Source organism: Salmo salar, chromosome ssa25 (genome assembly GCF_905237065.1).
Source record: "Salmo salar chromosome ssa25, Ssal_v3.1, whole genome shotgun sequence".
NCBI classification, from domain to species: domain Eukaryota; kingdom Metazoa; phylum Chordata; class Actinopteri; order Salmoniformes; family Salmonidae; genus Salmo; species Salmo salar.
This window is the reverse complement of record NC_059466.1, coordinates 51,035,968-51,050,967: the sequence shown is the minus strand read 5'-3', so window position 1 is coordinate 51,050,967 and position 15,000 is coordinate 51,035,968. Positions and strand designations below refer to the sequence as shown.

Genomic DNA, 15,000 nt, shown 5'->3' with positions numbered 1-15,000 from the left:
GCTCTGAGTAGGCCTCCATCTCTATAGACCACACTAGGCTCTGAGTAGGCCTCCATCTCTATAGACCACACTAGGCTCTGCGTAGGCCTCCATCTCTATAGACCACACTAGGCTCTGAGTAGGCCTCCATCTCTATAGACCACACTAGGCTCTGAGTAGGCCTCCATCTCTATAGACCACACTAGGCTCTGAGTAGGCCTCCATCTCTATAGACCACACTAGGCTCTGAGTAGGCCTCCATCTCTATAGACCACACTAGGCTCTGCGTAGGCCTAACCTCCATCTCTATAGACCACACTAGGCTCTGAGTAGGCCTCCATCTCTATAGACCACACTAGGCTCTGAGTAGGCCTCCATCTCTATAGACCACACTAGGCTCTGAGTAGGCCTCCATCTCTATAGACCACACTAGGCTCTGAGTAGGCCTAGCCTCCATCTCTATAGACCACACTAGGCTCTGAGTAGGCCTAGCCTCCATCTCTATAGACCACACTAGGCTCTGAGTAGACCTCCATCTCTATAGACCACACTAGGCTCTGAGTAGGCCTAACCTCCATCTCTATAGACCACACTAGGCTCTGAGTAGGCCTAACCTCCATCTCTATAGACCACACTAGGCTCTGAGTAGGTCTCCATCTCTATAGACCACACTAGGCTCTGAGTAGGCCTAGCCTCCATCTCTATAGACCACACTAGGCTCTGAGTAGACCTCCATCTCTATAGACCACACTAGGCTCTGAGTAGGCCTAACCTCCATCTCTATAGACCACACTAGGCTCTGAGTAGGCCTCCATCTCTATAGACCACACTAGGCTCTGAGTAGGCCTCTATCTCTATAGACCACACTAGGCTCTGAGTAGGCCTCCATCTCTATAGACCACACTAGGCTCTGAGTAGACCTCCATCTCTATAGACCACACTAGGCTCTGAGTAGGCCTCCATCTCTATAGACCACACTAGGCTCTGAGTAGGCCTAGCCTCCATCTCTATAGACCACACTAGGCTCTGAGTAGGCCTCCATCTCTATAGACCACACTAGGCTCTGAGTAGACCTCCATCTCTATAGACCACACTAGGCTCTGAGTAGGCCTCCATCTCTATAGACCACACTAGGCTCTGAGTAGACCTCCATCTCTATAGACCACACTAGGCTCTGAGTAGGCCTAGCCTCCATCTCTATAGACCACACTAGGCTCTGAGTAGACCTCCATCTCTATAGACCACACTAGGCTCTGAGTAGGCCTCCATCTCTATAGACCACACTAGGCTCTGAGTAGGCCTCCATCTCTATAGACCACACTAGGCTCTGAGTAGGCCTCCATCTCTATAGACCACACTAGGCTCTGAGTAGGCCTAGCCTCCATCTCTATAGACCACACTAGGCTCTGAGTAGGCCTCCATCTCTATAGACCACACTAGGCTCTGAGTAGGCCTCCATCTCTATAGACCACACTAGGCTCTGAGTAGACCTCCATCTCTATAGACCACACTAGGCTCTGAGTAGGCCTCCATCTCTATAGACCACACTAGGCTCTGAGTAGGCCTCCATCTCTATAGACCACACTAGGCTCTGAGTAGACCTCCATCTCTATAGACCACACTAGGCTCTGAGTAGGCCTAACCTCCATCTCTATAGACCACACTAGGCTCTGAGTAGGCCTCCATCTCTATAGACCACACTAGGCTCTGAGTAGGCCTCCATCTCTATAGATCACACTAGGCTCTGAGTAGGCCTCCATCTCTATAGACCACACTAGGCTCTGAGTAGGCCTCCATCTCTATAGACCACACTAGGCTCTGAGTAGGCCTCCATCTCTATAGACCACACTAGGCTCTGAGTAGACCTCCATCTCTATAGACCACACTAGGCTCTGAGTAGGCCTCCATCTCTATAGACCACACTAGGCTCTGAGTAGACCTCCATCTCTATAGACCACACTAGGCTCTGAGTAGGCCTAGCCTCCATCTCTATAGACCACACTAGGCTCTGAGTAGGCCTCTATCTCTATAGACCACACTAGGCTCTGAGTAGGCCTCCATCTCTATAGACCACACTAGGCTCTGAGTAGACCTCCATCTCTATAGACCACACTAGGCTCTGAGTAGGCCTCCATCTCTATAGACCACACTAGGCTCTGAGTAGGCCTAGCCTCCATCTCTATAGACCACACTAGGCTCTGAGTAGGCCTCCATCTCTATAGACCACACTAGGCTCTGAGTAGGCCTAGCCTCCATCTCTATAGACCACACTAGGCTCTGAGTAGGCCTAGCCTCCATCTCTATAGACCACACTAGGCTCTGAGTAGGCCTCCATCTCTATAGACCACACTAGGCTCTGAGTAGGCCTCCATCTCTATAGACCACACTAGGCTCTGAGTAGACCTCCATCTCTATAGACCACACTAGGCTCTGAGTAGGTCTCCATCTCTATAGACCACACTAGGCTCTGAGTAGGCCTCCATCTCTATAGACCACACTAGGCTCTGAGTAGACCTCCATCTCTATAGACCACACTAGGCTCTGAGTAGGCCTAACCTCCATCTCTATAGACCACACTAGGCTCTGAGTAGGCCTCCATCTCTATAGACCACACTAGGCTCTGAGTAGGCCTCCATCTCTATAGATCACACTAGGCTCTGAGTAGGCCTCCATCTCTATAGACCACACTAGGCTCTGAGTAGGCCTCCATCTCTATAGACCACACTAGGCTCTGAGTAGGCCTCCATCTCTATAGACCACACTAGGCTCTGAGTAGACCTCCATCTCTATAGACCACACTAGGCTCTGAGTAGGCCTCCATCTCTATAGACCACACTAGGCTCTGAGTAGACCTCCATCTCTATAGACCACACTAGGCTCTGAGTAGGCCTAGCCTCCATCTCTATAGACCACACTAGGCTCTGAGTAGGCCTCTATCTCTATAGACCACACTAGGCTCTGAGTAGACCTCCATCTCTATAGACCACACTAGGCTCTGAGTAGGCCTAGCCTCCATCTCTATAGACCACACTAGGCTCTGAGTAGGCCTCTATCTCTATAGACCACACTAGGCTCTGAGTAGGCCTCCATCTCTATAGACCACACTAGGCTCTGAGTAGGCCTAGCCTCCATCTCTATAGACCACACTAGGCTCTGAGTAGACCTCCATCTCTATAGACCACACTAGGCTCTGAGTAGGCCTCCATCTCTATAGACCATACTAGGCTCTGAGTAGACCTCCATCTCTATAGACCACACTAGGCTCTGAGTAGGCCTAGCCTCCATCTCTATAGACCACACTAGGCTCTGAGTAGGCCTCTATCTCTATAGACCACACTAGGCTCTGAGTAGGCCTCTATCTCTATAGACCACACTAGGCTCTGAGTAGACCTCCATCTCTATAGACCACACTAGGCTCTGAGTAGGCCTAGCCTCCATCTCTATAGACCACACTAGGCTCTGAGTAGGCCTAGCCTCTATCTCTATAGACCACACTAGGCTCTGAGTAGGCCTCCATCTCTATAGACCACACTAGGCTCTGAGTAGGCCTCCATCTCTATAGACCACACTAGGCTCTGAGTAGGCCTAGCCTCCATCTCTATAGACCACACTAGGCTCTGAGTAGGCCTCCATCTCTATAGACCACACTAGGCTCTGAGTAGGCCTCCATCTCTATAGACCACACTAGGCTCTGAGTAGACCTCCATCTCTATAGACCACACTAGGCTCTGAGTAGGCCTCCATCTCTATAGACCACACTAGGCTCTGAGTAGGCCTCCATCTCTATAGACCACACTAGGCTCTGAGTAGGCCTCCATCTCTATAGACCACACTAGGCTCTGAGTAGGCCTCCATCTCTATAGACCACACTAGGCTCTGAGTAGGCCTCCATCTCTATAGACCACACTAGGCTCTGAGTAGACCTCCATCTCTATAGACCACACTAGGCTCTGAGTAGACCTCCATCTCTATAGACCACACTAGGCTCTGCGTAGACCTCCATCTCTATAGACCACACTAGGCTCTGAGTAGACCTCCATCTCTATAGACCACACTAGGCTCTGAGTAGGCCTCCATCTCTATGGAGCGTCTCACTACAGACTGTGTCTCATCCAACAATTCACCATGGCAACATCACCGCCTGGACCAACACACAACCAACCATCCACAGAGAAAATCAGAGAGAGAGAGAGAGAGAGAGAAACAGAAAGAGGGAGGGAGAGAGAGAGAGGGAGAAATACAGATACAGAAAGAGGGAGGGAGAGAGAGGGGGAGAAATACAGATACAGAAAGAGGGAGGGAGAGAGAGAGGGGAGAAACAGAAAGAGGGAGAGAGAGGGGGAGAAACAGATACAGAAAGAGGGAGGGAGAGAGAGGGGGAGAAACAGAAAGAGGGAGGGAGAGAGAGGGGGAGAAACAGATACAGAAAGAGGGAGGGAGAGAGAGAGGGGAGAAACAGAAAGAGGGAGAGAGAGGGGGAGAAACAGATACAGAAAGAGGGAGGGAGAGAGAGGGGGAGAAACAGAAAGAGGGAGGGAGAGAGAGGGGGAGAAACAGATACAGAAAGAGGGAGGGAGAGAGAGGGGGAGAAACAGATACAGAAAGAGGGAGGGAGAGAGAGGGGGAGAAACAGAAAGAGGGAGGGAGAGAGAGGGGGAGAAACAGATACAGAAAGAGGGAGGGAGAGAGAGGGGGAGAAACAGATACAGAAAGAGGGAGGGAGAGAGAGAGGGGAGAAACAGAAAGAGGGAGAGAGAGGGGGAGAAACAGAAAGAGGGAGAGAGAGAGGGGGAGAAACAGATACAGAAAGAGGGAGGGAGAGAGGGGGAGAGGGGGAGAAACAGATACAGAAAGAGGGAGAGAGAGAGGGGGAGAAACAGAAAGAGGGAGAGAGAGGGGGAGAAACAGAAAGAGGGAGAGAGAGAGGGGGAGAAACAGAAAGAGGGAGAGAGAGAGGGGGAGAAACAGAAAGAGGGAGAGAGAGAGGGGGAGAAACAGAAAGAGGGAGGGAGAGAGGGGGAGAAACAGAAAGAGGGAGGGAGAGAGAGAGGGGGAGAAACAGAAAGAGGGAGGGAGAGAGGGGGAGAAACAGAAAGAGGGAGAGAGAGAGAGGGGGAGATACAGAAAGAGGGAGAGAGAGAGAGGGGGAGAAACAGAAAGAAAGAGATGTCCACAACACAAAGAGGACAATGTCCTCCCATCATCCCCCTTTCTGCCGCCCTCGGCCCATTGGCTGAAATGGCGACCCCCCCCCTCACCCCAACCCCAGTCAGTCACAGACCATAAAACATAATGAACATGAATCTGTATGGAAACAATAAGAGCCAGGCAGTGAGGGTCCAACCCGACCCTTCTACCAACCCGTACCCACACATATCCCAGTCTGCAATTCACCACAATGAGTGGCAATAACCATACAATCGGCAGGGGGTGTGTATGGGGGGGGGGGGATATCCAGTTCATCGTTAGTGACAGAAACAGACTCCAATGAGAGCATTCTCCCCCACCAACAAGGCTGCAGCGCTGTAATACCTGTGGTACTCCAAAACGGACTGACCATCAATCTCCGACGAAGCCAGAGCCAGCCCTGAACAGCAGAACTGTAGGACGAGGAACGGTCCATTGTCCAGTCCCATTACATGTCGGTTTGGACCACGCGGAGACGTGGTAAAATCCTGCAGTGTGTCATGGTGTCGTAGAGACGTACAGAAGGAGACTTCATGGTGATCGTACGGTCTCGATGTCTGTCTCCAGCAGACGAACAGGAGAGGCAGGGCTGAGCATGGCTGGACAGTATTCCTACACAGTGCCTTTCTGGGAAGTCTTCATACCCCTTTGACTTAGTCCAAATATTGCTGCGTTACCGGCTGAATTCAAAATGGATGGAATAGATTTGCTTTCGTACCCGTCTACACACAATATCCCATGATGACAAAGTGAAAACATGTTTTTAGTCATTTATGCAAATGTTTTAAAACATGAAATACAGAAATCTTATTTACGTAAGTATTCAAACCCGTAAGTAAATACTTTGTAGAAGCACCTTTGGCAGTGATTACAGCTGTGAGTCTTTCTGGGTAAGTCTCTAAGAGGGATTACAGCTGTGAGTCTTTCTGGGTAAGTCTCTAAGAGCGATTACAGCTGTGAGGCTTTCTGGGTAAGTCTCTAAGAGGGAATACAGCTGTGAGTCTTTCTGGGTAAGTCTCTAAGAGCGATTACAGCTGTGAGTCTTTCTGGGTAAGTCTCTGAGAGTGATTACAGCTGTGAGTCTTTCTGGGTAAGTCTCTAAGAGCGATTACAGCTGTGAGTCTTTCTGGGTAAGTCTCTGAGAGCGATTACAGCCGTGAGTCTTTCTGGGTAAGTCTCTAAGAGCTGTGAGTCTTTCTGGGTAAGTCTCTAAGAGCGATTACAGCTGTGAGTCTTTCTGGGTAAGTCTCTGAGAGCGATTACAGCTGTGAGTCTTTCTGGGTAAGTCTCTAAGAGCGATTACAGCTGTGAGTCTTTCTGGGTAAGTCTCTAAGAGCGATTACAGCTGTGAGTCTTTCTGGGTAAGTCTCTGAGAGTGATTACAGCTGTGAGTCTTTCTGGGTAAGTCTCTAAGAGCGATTACAGCTGTGAGGCTTTCTGGGTAAGTCTCTGAGAGTGATTACAGCTGTGAGTCTTTCTGGGTAAGTCTCTAAGAGCGATTACAGCTGTGAGGCTTTCTGGGTAAGTCTCTGAGAGTGATTACAGCTGTGAGTCTTTCTGGGTAAGTCTCTGAGAGTGATTACAGCTGTGAGTCTTTCTGGGTAAGTCTCTAAGAGCGATTACAGCTGTGAGTCTTTCTGGGTAAGTCTCTGAGAGTGATTACAGCTGTGAGTCTTTCTGGGTAAGTCTCTAAGAGCGATTACAGCTGTGAGTCTTTCTGGGTAAGTCTCTAAGAGTGATTACAGCTGTGAGGCTTTCTGGGTAAGTCTCTGAGAGTGATTACAGCTGTGAGGCTTTCTGGGTAAGTCTCTAAGATCTTTCCACACCTGAATTGTGCAACATTTGCCCATTATTCTTTTATAAATCCTTCAAGTTCTTTCAAATTGGTCGTTGATCATTGCTAGACAACCATTTTCAAGTCTTGCCATAGATTTTCAAGTAGATTTAAGTCAGAACTGTAACTCGGTCATTCAGGAACATTCCCTGTCTTCTTGGTAAACATCTCCAGTGTATATTTGGTCTTGTATTTTAGGTTTATTGTCCTGCTGAAAGGTGAATTCATCTCCCAGTGTCTGGTGGAAAGCAGACTGAACCAGGGTTTCATCTAGGATGTTGCCTGTGCTTAACTCCTTTCTGTTTTCTTTTTATCCTGAAAAACTCCCCAGTCCTTAACAACTACAAGCAGACCCATAACGTGTGTGTGTGTGTGTGTGTGTGTGTGTGTGTGTGTGTGTGTGTGTGTGTGTGTGTGTGTGTGTGTGTGTGTGTGTGTGTGTGTGTGTGCGTGCGTGCGTGCGTGCGTGCGTGCGTGCGTGCGTGCGTGTGTGTGTGTGTGTGTGTGTGTGTGTGTGTGTGTGCGTGTGTGTGTGTGCGTGCGTGTGTCAGTCACCAGATCTCAACCCAATTGAACCCTTATGGAATATTCTGGAGAGGCTCCTGAGACGGTGTTTTCTACCACCGTCGACAAAACACCAAAATGATTTAATTTATCATTAGAAGAACGGAGTCACATCCCTCCAATAGAGTTCCAGACACTAGTAGAATCTATGCCAAGGTGGAATGAAGCTGTTCTGATTGGTGGAGGCTCAACGCCCTATTAAAACACTTTATGTTGGTGTTGCCTTTACTTTGGCAGTGACCTGTAAATAGCATATACTACCCTGCAGCCCGAATACTATTACAAATAGAGTTGTATTGAATTGAATTGAGATATCTGGACCAGGGCTGTTATAACCAGGTGTACCTGGGTGTTCAGTACCAGGGCCCAGAGCACCTGTTGAGTGTACTGTGTGACTGTAGTACCTGTGTGACTGTAGTACCTGTGTGACTGTAGTACCTGTGTGACTGTAGTACCTGTGTGACTGTAGTACCTGTGTGACTGTACTACCTGTGTGACTGTAGTACCTGTGTGACTGTAGTACCTGTGTGACTGTACTACCTGTGTGACTGTAGTACCTGTGTGACTGTAGTACCTGTGTGACTGTAGTACCTGGGTGAATGTACTACCTGGGTGAATGTACTACCTGTGTGACTGTACTACCTGTGTGACTGTACTACCTGTGTGACTGTACATGTGTGACTGTAGTACCTGTGTGACTGTACTACCTGTGTGACTGTACTACCTGTGTGACTGTACTACCTGTGTGACTGTAGTACCTGTGTGACTTTACTACCTGTGTGACTGTACTACCTGGGTGACTGTAGTACCTGGGTGACTGTAGTACCTGTGTGACTGTACTACCTGTGTGACTTTACTACCTGTGTGACTGTACTACCTGGGTGACTGTAGTACCTGGGTGACTGTAGTACCTGTGTGACTGTAGTACCTGGGTGACTGTAGTACCTGGGTGACTGTAGTACCTGTGTGACTGTAGTACCTGGGTGACTGTAGTACCTGTGTGACTGTAGTACCTGTGTGACTGTAGTACCTGTGTGACTGTAGTACCTGGGTGACTGTAGTACCTGTGTGACTGTAGTACCTGTGTGACTGTAGTACCTGGGTGACTGTAGTACCTGGGTGACTGTAGTACCTGTGTGACTGTAGTACCTGGGTGACTGTACTACCTGGGTGACTGTAGTACCTGTGTGACTGTAGTACCTGGGTGACTGTACTACCTGGGTGACTGTAGTACCTGTGTGACTGTAGTACCTGGGTGACTGTAGTACCTGGGTGACTGTAGTACCTGGGTGACTGTACCAGGTGTATCACTAACCTCTGATTTGACCAGGGCTCGTAGCACCACCAGGTGTATAACTAACCTCTGATTTGACCAGGGCTCGTAGCACCACCAGGTGTATAACTAACCTCTGATTTGACCAGGGCTCGTAGCACCACCAGGTGTATAACTAACCTCTGATTTGACCAGGGCTCGTAGCACCACCAGCTGTATCATGCCTCTCAGATTCCCCTCCATGGACATGGATCTCCTCAGGGTCTCCATGGCTTCATGGTTCGACTTCCCCAGTAGAGACTCTCCGTTCACCGCTATCAGCTGGTCGTTGCCACGCAGATGACCGTCCTACAGGAGAGACACACAATTCAATCAATCAATCAATCAATCAATCAGTGAATCAGTCAATCAATCAATCAATCAATCAGTCGATCAACCAATCAATAAGTCAGTCAATTAATGCTGGTTTCATGTACAGTAAAACACCACAGCTTTTTAAGAAAGCAGACTGCTATTCTAGAGATATTTTTCTGAGAATTGAAGTGTATGGTAGCCAAGCTGAGGTGAGCCCGAGGGGAGAGAGGTCTTCCTCCCTGCCAGCCAGACTCTCTGCTACACTGTGTTGGTGTGTTTACGGACGTATTCAATCGCTCCCTATCCCAATCTGTTGCCCCCACATGCTTCAAGATGGCTACCGTTGTGCCTTCTTGGGAACAGGAAGACAAAGGTAACTGAACTAAATGACTATCGCCCTGTAGCACTCACTTCTGTCATCATGAAGTGCTTTTGAGAGACTAGTCAAGGATCATATCACCTCTACCTTACCGGTCACCCTAGACCCACTTCAGTTTGCTTACCGACCCAATAGGTCCACAGACGACGCAATCGCCATCACACTGCACACTGCCCTATCCCATCTGGAAGAGGAGGAATACCTATGTGAGAATGCTGTTCATCGACTACAGCTCAGCATTCAACACCATAGTACCCTCCAAACTCGTCATTAAGCTCGAGACCCTGGGTCTCGACCCCGCCCTGTGTAATTGGGTCCTGGACTTCCAAACGGGCCGCCCCCAGGTGGTGAAGGTAGGAAACAACCTCTCCACTTCGCTGATCCTCAACACAGGGGCCCCACAAGGGTGCGTTCTCAGCCCTCTCCTGTACTCCCTGTTCACCCATGACTGCGTGGCCATGCACGCCTCCAACTCAATCATCAAGTTTGCAGACGACACTACAGTGGTAGGCCTGATTACCAACAACGACAAGACGGCCTACAGGGAGGAGGTGAGGGCCCTGGTGGAGAGACGGCCTACAGGGAGGAGGTGAGGGCCCTGGTGGAGAGACGGCCTACAGGGAGGAGGTGAGGGCCCTGGTGGAGAGACGGCCTACAGGGAGGAGGTGAGGGCCCTGGTGGAGAGACAGCCTACAGGGGAGGAGGTGAGGGGCCCTGGTGGAGAGACGGCCTACAGGGAGGAGGTGAGGGCCCTGGTGGAGAGACGGCCTACAGGGAGGAGGTGAGGGCCCTGGTGGAGAGACGGCCTACAGGGAGGAGGTGAGGGGCCCTGGTGGAGAGACGGCCTACAGGGAGGAGGTGAGGGGCCCTGGTGGAGAGACAGCCTACAGGGGAGGAGGTGAGGGCCCTGGTGGAGAGACAGCCTACAGGGGAGGAGGTGAGGGGCCCTGGTGGAGAGACGGCCTACAGGGGAGGAGGTGAGGGGCCCTGGTGGAGAGACGGCCTACAGGGGAGGAGGTGAGGGGCCCTGGTGGAGAGACGGCCTACAGGGGAGGAGGTGAGGGGCCCTGGTGGAGAGACGGCCTACAGGGGAGGAGGTGAGGGCCCTGGTGGAGAGACGGCCTACAGGGGAGGAGGTGAGGGGCCCTGGTGGAGAGACGGCCTACAGGGAGGAGGTGAGGGCCCTGGTGGAGAGACGGCCTACAGGGAGGAGGTGAGGGCCCTGGTGGAGAGACGGCCTACAGGGAGGAGGTGAGGGCCCTGGTGGAGAGACGGCCTACAGGGAGGAGGTGAGGGCCCTGGTGGAGAGACGGCCTACAGGGAGGAGGTGAGGGCCCTGGTGGAGAGACGGCCTACAGGGAGGAGGTGAGGGCCCTGGTGGAGAGACAGCCTACAGGGAGGAGGTGAGGGCCCTGGTGGAGAGACAGCCTACAGGGAGGAGGTGAGGGCCCTGGTGGAGAGACGGCCTACAGGGAGGAGGTGAGGGGCCCTGGTGGAGAGACGGCCTACAGGGAGGAGGTGAGGGCCCACGGAGTGTGGTGTCAGGAAAACAACCTCTCACTCAATGTCAACAAAACAAAGGAGATGATTGTGGACTTCAGGAAACAGCATTACTCATCTCATGTGTATATACTGTATTTCATCTACTGCACCTTGCTTATGCCACTCGGCCATCGCTCATCCATATACTTACATGTACATATTCTCATTCACCCCTTTAGATTTGTGTGTATTTAGATTTTAGTCATTTAGCAGACGCTCTTATTCAGAGCGACTTACAGTAGTGAATGCATACATTTCATACATTTTTTTCTCCATACTGGTCCCCCCGTGGGAATCGAACCCACAACCCTGGCGTTGCAAACACCATGCTCTACCAACTGAGCCACACGGGACCATGTATTAGGTAGTTGTTGTGAAATTGTTAGATATTACTTGTTAGATATTACTGCATTGTCGGAACTAGAAACACAAGCATTTCGCTACACTCGCATCAACATCTGCTAAACCATGTGACCAATAACATCTGCTAACCATGTGTTATGTGACCAATAAAATGTGATTTTATTTGATCTGTTTTGGAATGATAGAAAGCTCAGATCTCCTTCCCTTATCACCCTGGCCGTAACACTGCTCTCTCCTCACGACAGTTGAAATGAGAACAGTTTGGTACGACTGGAATAAATACAGCCCTGAACATATGATGTCATAGCCCTCTAAACACCTGTAGCAGGTATGTGATTATGTAGCTCTGAATACCATAACCTACGTAGCTATCTGATCTGTAACATTATAGCCTACGTAGCTATCTGATCTGTAACATTATAGCCTACGTAGCTATCTGATCTGTAACATTATAGCCTACGTAGCTATCTGATCTGTAACATTATAGCCTACGTAGCTATCTGATCTGTAACATTATAGCCTACGTAGCTATCTGATCTGTAACATTATAGCCTACGTAGCTATCTGATCTGTAACATTATAGCCTACGTAGCTATCTGATCTGTACATTATAACCTACATAGCTATCTGATCTGTACGTTATAACCTACGTAGCTATATGATCTCTGATATGTACATTATAACCTACGTAGCTATATGATCTGTACATTATAACCTACGTAGCTATCTGATCTGTACATTATAACCTACGTAGCTATCTGATCTGTACATTATAACCTACGTAGCTATCTGATCTGTAACATTATAGCTTACGTAGCTATCTGATCTGTACATTATAACCTACGTAGCTATCTGATCTGTACGTTATAACCTACGTAGCTATATGATCTCTGATATGTACATTATAACCTACGTAGCTATATGATCTGTACATTATAACCTACGTAGCTATCTGATCTGTAACATTATAACCTACGTAGCTATCTGATCTGTACATTATAACCTACGTAGCTATCTGATCTGTACATTATAACCTACGTAGCTATCTGATCTGTACATTATATCCTACGTAGCTATCTGATCTGTACATTATAACCCACGTAGCTATCTGATCTGTACATTATAACCTACGTAGCTATATGATCTGTACATTATAACCTACGTAGCTATCTGATCTGTAACATTATAACCTACGTAGCTATATGATCTGTACATTATAACCTACGTAGCTATCTGATCTGTACATTATAACCTACGTAGCTATCTGATCTGTACATTATAACCTATGTAGCTATCTGATCTGTACATTATAGCCTACGTAGCTATCTGATCTGTACATTATAACCTACGTAGCTATCTGATCTGTACATTATAACCTACGTAGCTATCTGATCTGTACATTATAACCTACGTAGCTATCTGATCTGTACATTATAACCTACGTAGGAGATGCGAGGGATAAAGAGCAGCAGTATTTGGACAACATCCCGATTTCCCAGGTGTTACGCCTTGATCACACTGACAGTGCCACTGCATTTTGGTAAACCAGAAGTAAATTCATTTCCAATGAAACTTTATCGAACGCATGAGTCTGTATGTGTAGACGGCTTGATAGAAATGTTTTATTTTTATCCGTTATTTTACCAGGTCAGTTGACTGAGAACACGTTCTCATTTAGAGCAACGACCTGGAGAATAGTTACAGGTGAGAGGAGGAGGGGGATGAATGAGCCAATTGGAAGCTGGGGATGATTAGGTGGCCGTGATGGTTTGAGGGCCAGATTGGGAATTTAGCCAGGACACCGGGGTTAACACCCCGACTCTTACGATAAGTACCATGGGATCTTTAATGACCTCAGAGAGTCAGGACACCGGGGTTAACACCCCGACTCTTACGATAAGTACCATGGGATCTTTAATGACCTCAGAGAGCCAGGACACCAGGGGTTAACACCCCGACTCTTACGATAAGTACCATGGGATCTTTAATGACCTCAGAGAGTCAGGACACCGGGGTTAACACCCCTACTCTTACGATAAGTACCATGTGATCTTTAATGATCACAGAGAGTCAGGACACCTGTTTAACGTCCCATCCGAAAGACAGCACCCTACACAGGGCAATGTCCCCAATCACTGCCCTGGGGCATTGGGGCCAATCACTGCCCTGGGGCATTGGGCCCAATCACAGCCCTGGGGCATTGGGCCCAATCACAGCCCTGGGGCATTGGGCCCAATCACTGCCCTGGGGCATTGGGCCCAATCACTGCCCTGAGGCATTGGGGCCAATCACAGCCCTGGGGCATTGGGGCCAATCACTGCCCTGGGGCATTGGGATATTGTTTTATTTTAGACCAGAGGAAAGAGTGCCTCCTACTGGCCCTCCAACACCACTTCCAGCAGCATCTGGTCTCCGATCCAGGGACCAGACCAGGACCAACCCTGCTTAGCGTCAGAAGTAAGAAATGGTAGCAGAAGGAGAATGTTGAACTGTTGTTGAACACGTAACCAGATGCTGCTACGTAAACATTATGCGCTATGACGCTACATGTGTGATCAAGACTTTACCAACGTTCACATTTTGGAAGGGGAGGGGACGTTCCACCGTTAACTTGTAAACAGACAGGTTGGAGCTCCTCGTTTCAGTTCCACTAGCGTGTTCTCTTCTCTTAACACGTACGGACCTAGAACTTACTGAAGCAGCTGACCAGTTGAGCAAGACTTTAGTCCTGGGTTTAATAAGTGAGATTAGCAACCGTCTAGATGACAGTGAACAGTAATAATACCTTGTACGCTGCTCCTCCATGGATGATGGACTTGATGAAGATGCCCAGGTCTTCTCCTGTCTCCCTGGACTTATTGCCCTTTAGGCTGATGCCTAGACCAGCGGACCCTGTGTCATTCAGAGGAACCTCAAACATCAGCTGCTCCTTCCCTTCCTCGGACAGCAGGACAGCACGTGCCTCCTCTTCCTTCTGAGAGAGAGAGAGAGGGGGAGAGAGAGAGAGAGAGAGAGAGAGAGAGAGAGAGAGAGAGAGAGAGAGAGAGAGAGAGAGAGAGAGAGAGAGAGAGAGAGAGAGAGAGCACAGGTTATAGATCAATTCCACTGGCAATTGATAATAATCCTAATATTATTTATTATTATATATTTATGTAGCTTTTTTCAAGGACTTAGAAAGGCTTCACCAATCAATAGGGAAAATAAAGATATTTTTTTTCTTTTCGAAACTAAAGTGAAGAATAACACAGGAAGTGAAGAATAACACAGGAAGTGAAGAATAACACAGGAAGTGAAAATAACAAAGGAAGTAAGGAATAAGGCTTATCAAGAAAGGGGAGAGGAGAAAGGAACATAGGACAGAGGGTGGACAGGTGAATTTATCTGGCCAGCAAATCACTCACAAAACGCATGTTGATATTACTATGGTAGAGAGAGAAATGTACAAGAATTGTATCGGCCTTCCCTGTGGCGCAGTTGGTACAGCATGGTGTTTGCAACGCCAGGGTTGTGGGTTTGATTCCCACG

At 48.9% G+C, this 15,000-nt stretch overlaps 1 protein-coding gene across 4 annotated transcripts in view; it reads right to left on the bottom strand.

Moving 5' to 3' along the window:
* The window catches only part of pard3bb (par-3 family cell polarity regulator beta b), a 631,603-nt gene that overhangs the window by 338,562 nt on the left and 278,041 nt on the right, over window positions 1-15,000 (bottom strand). For all 4 annotated transcript variants that reach the window (XM_045707870.1, XM_045707869.1, XM_045707871.1 and 1 more), the window contains 2 exons: window positions 14,261-14,449; window positions 9,018-9,185 (listed from right to left, as the gene is read on the bottom strand). In XM_045707870.1, the coding sequence (XP_045563826.1) occupies window positions 9,018-9,185; window positions 14,261-14,449 (357 nt within the window). The remainder of the gene's footprint in view (window positions 1-9,017; window positions 9,186-14,260; window positions 14,450-15,000) is intronic.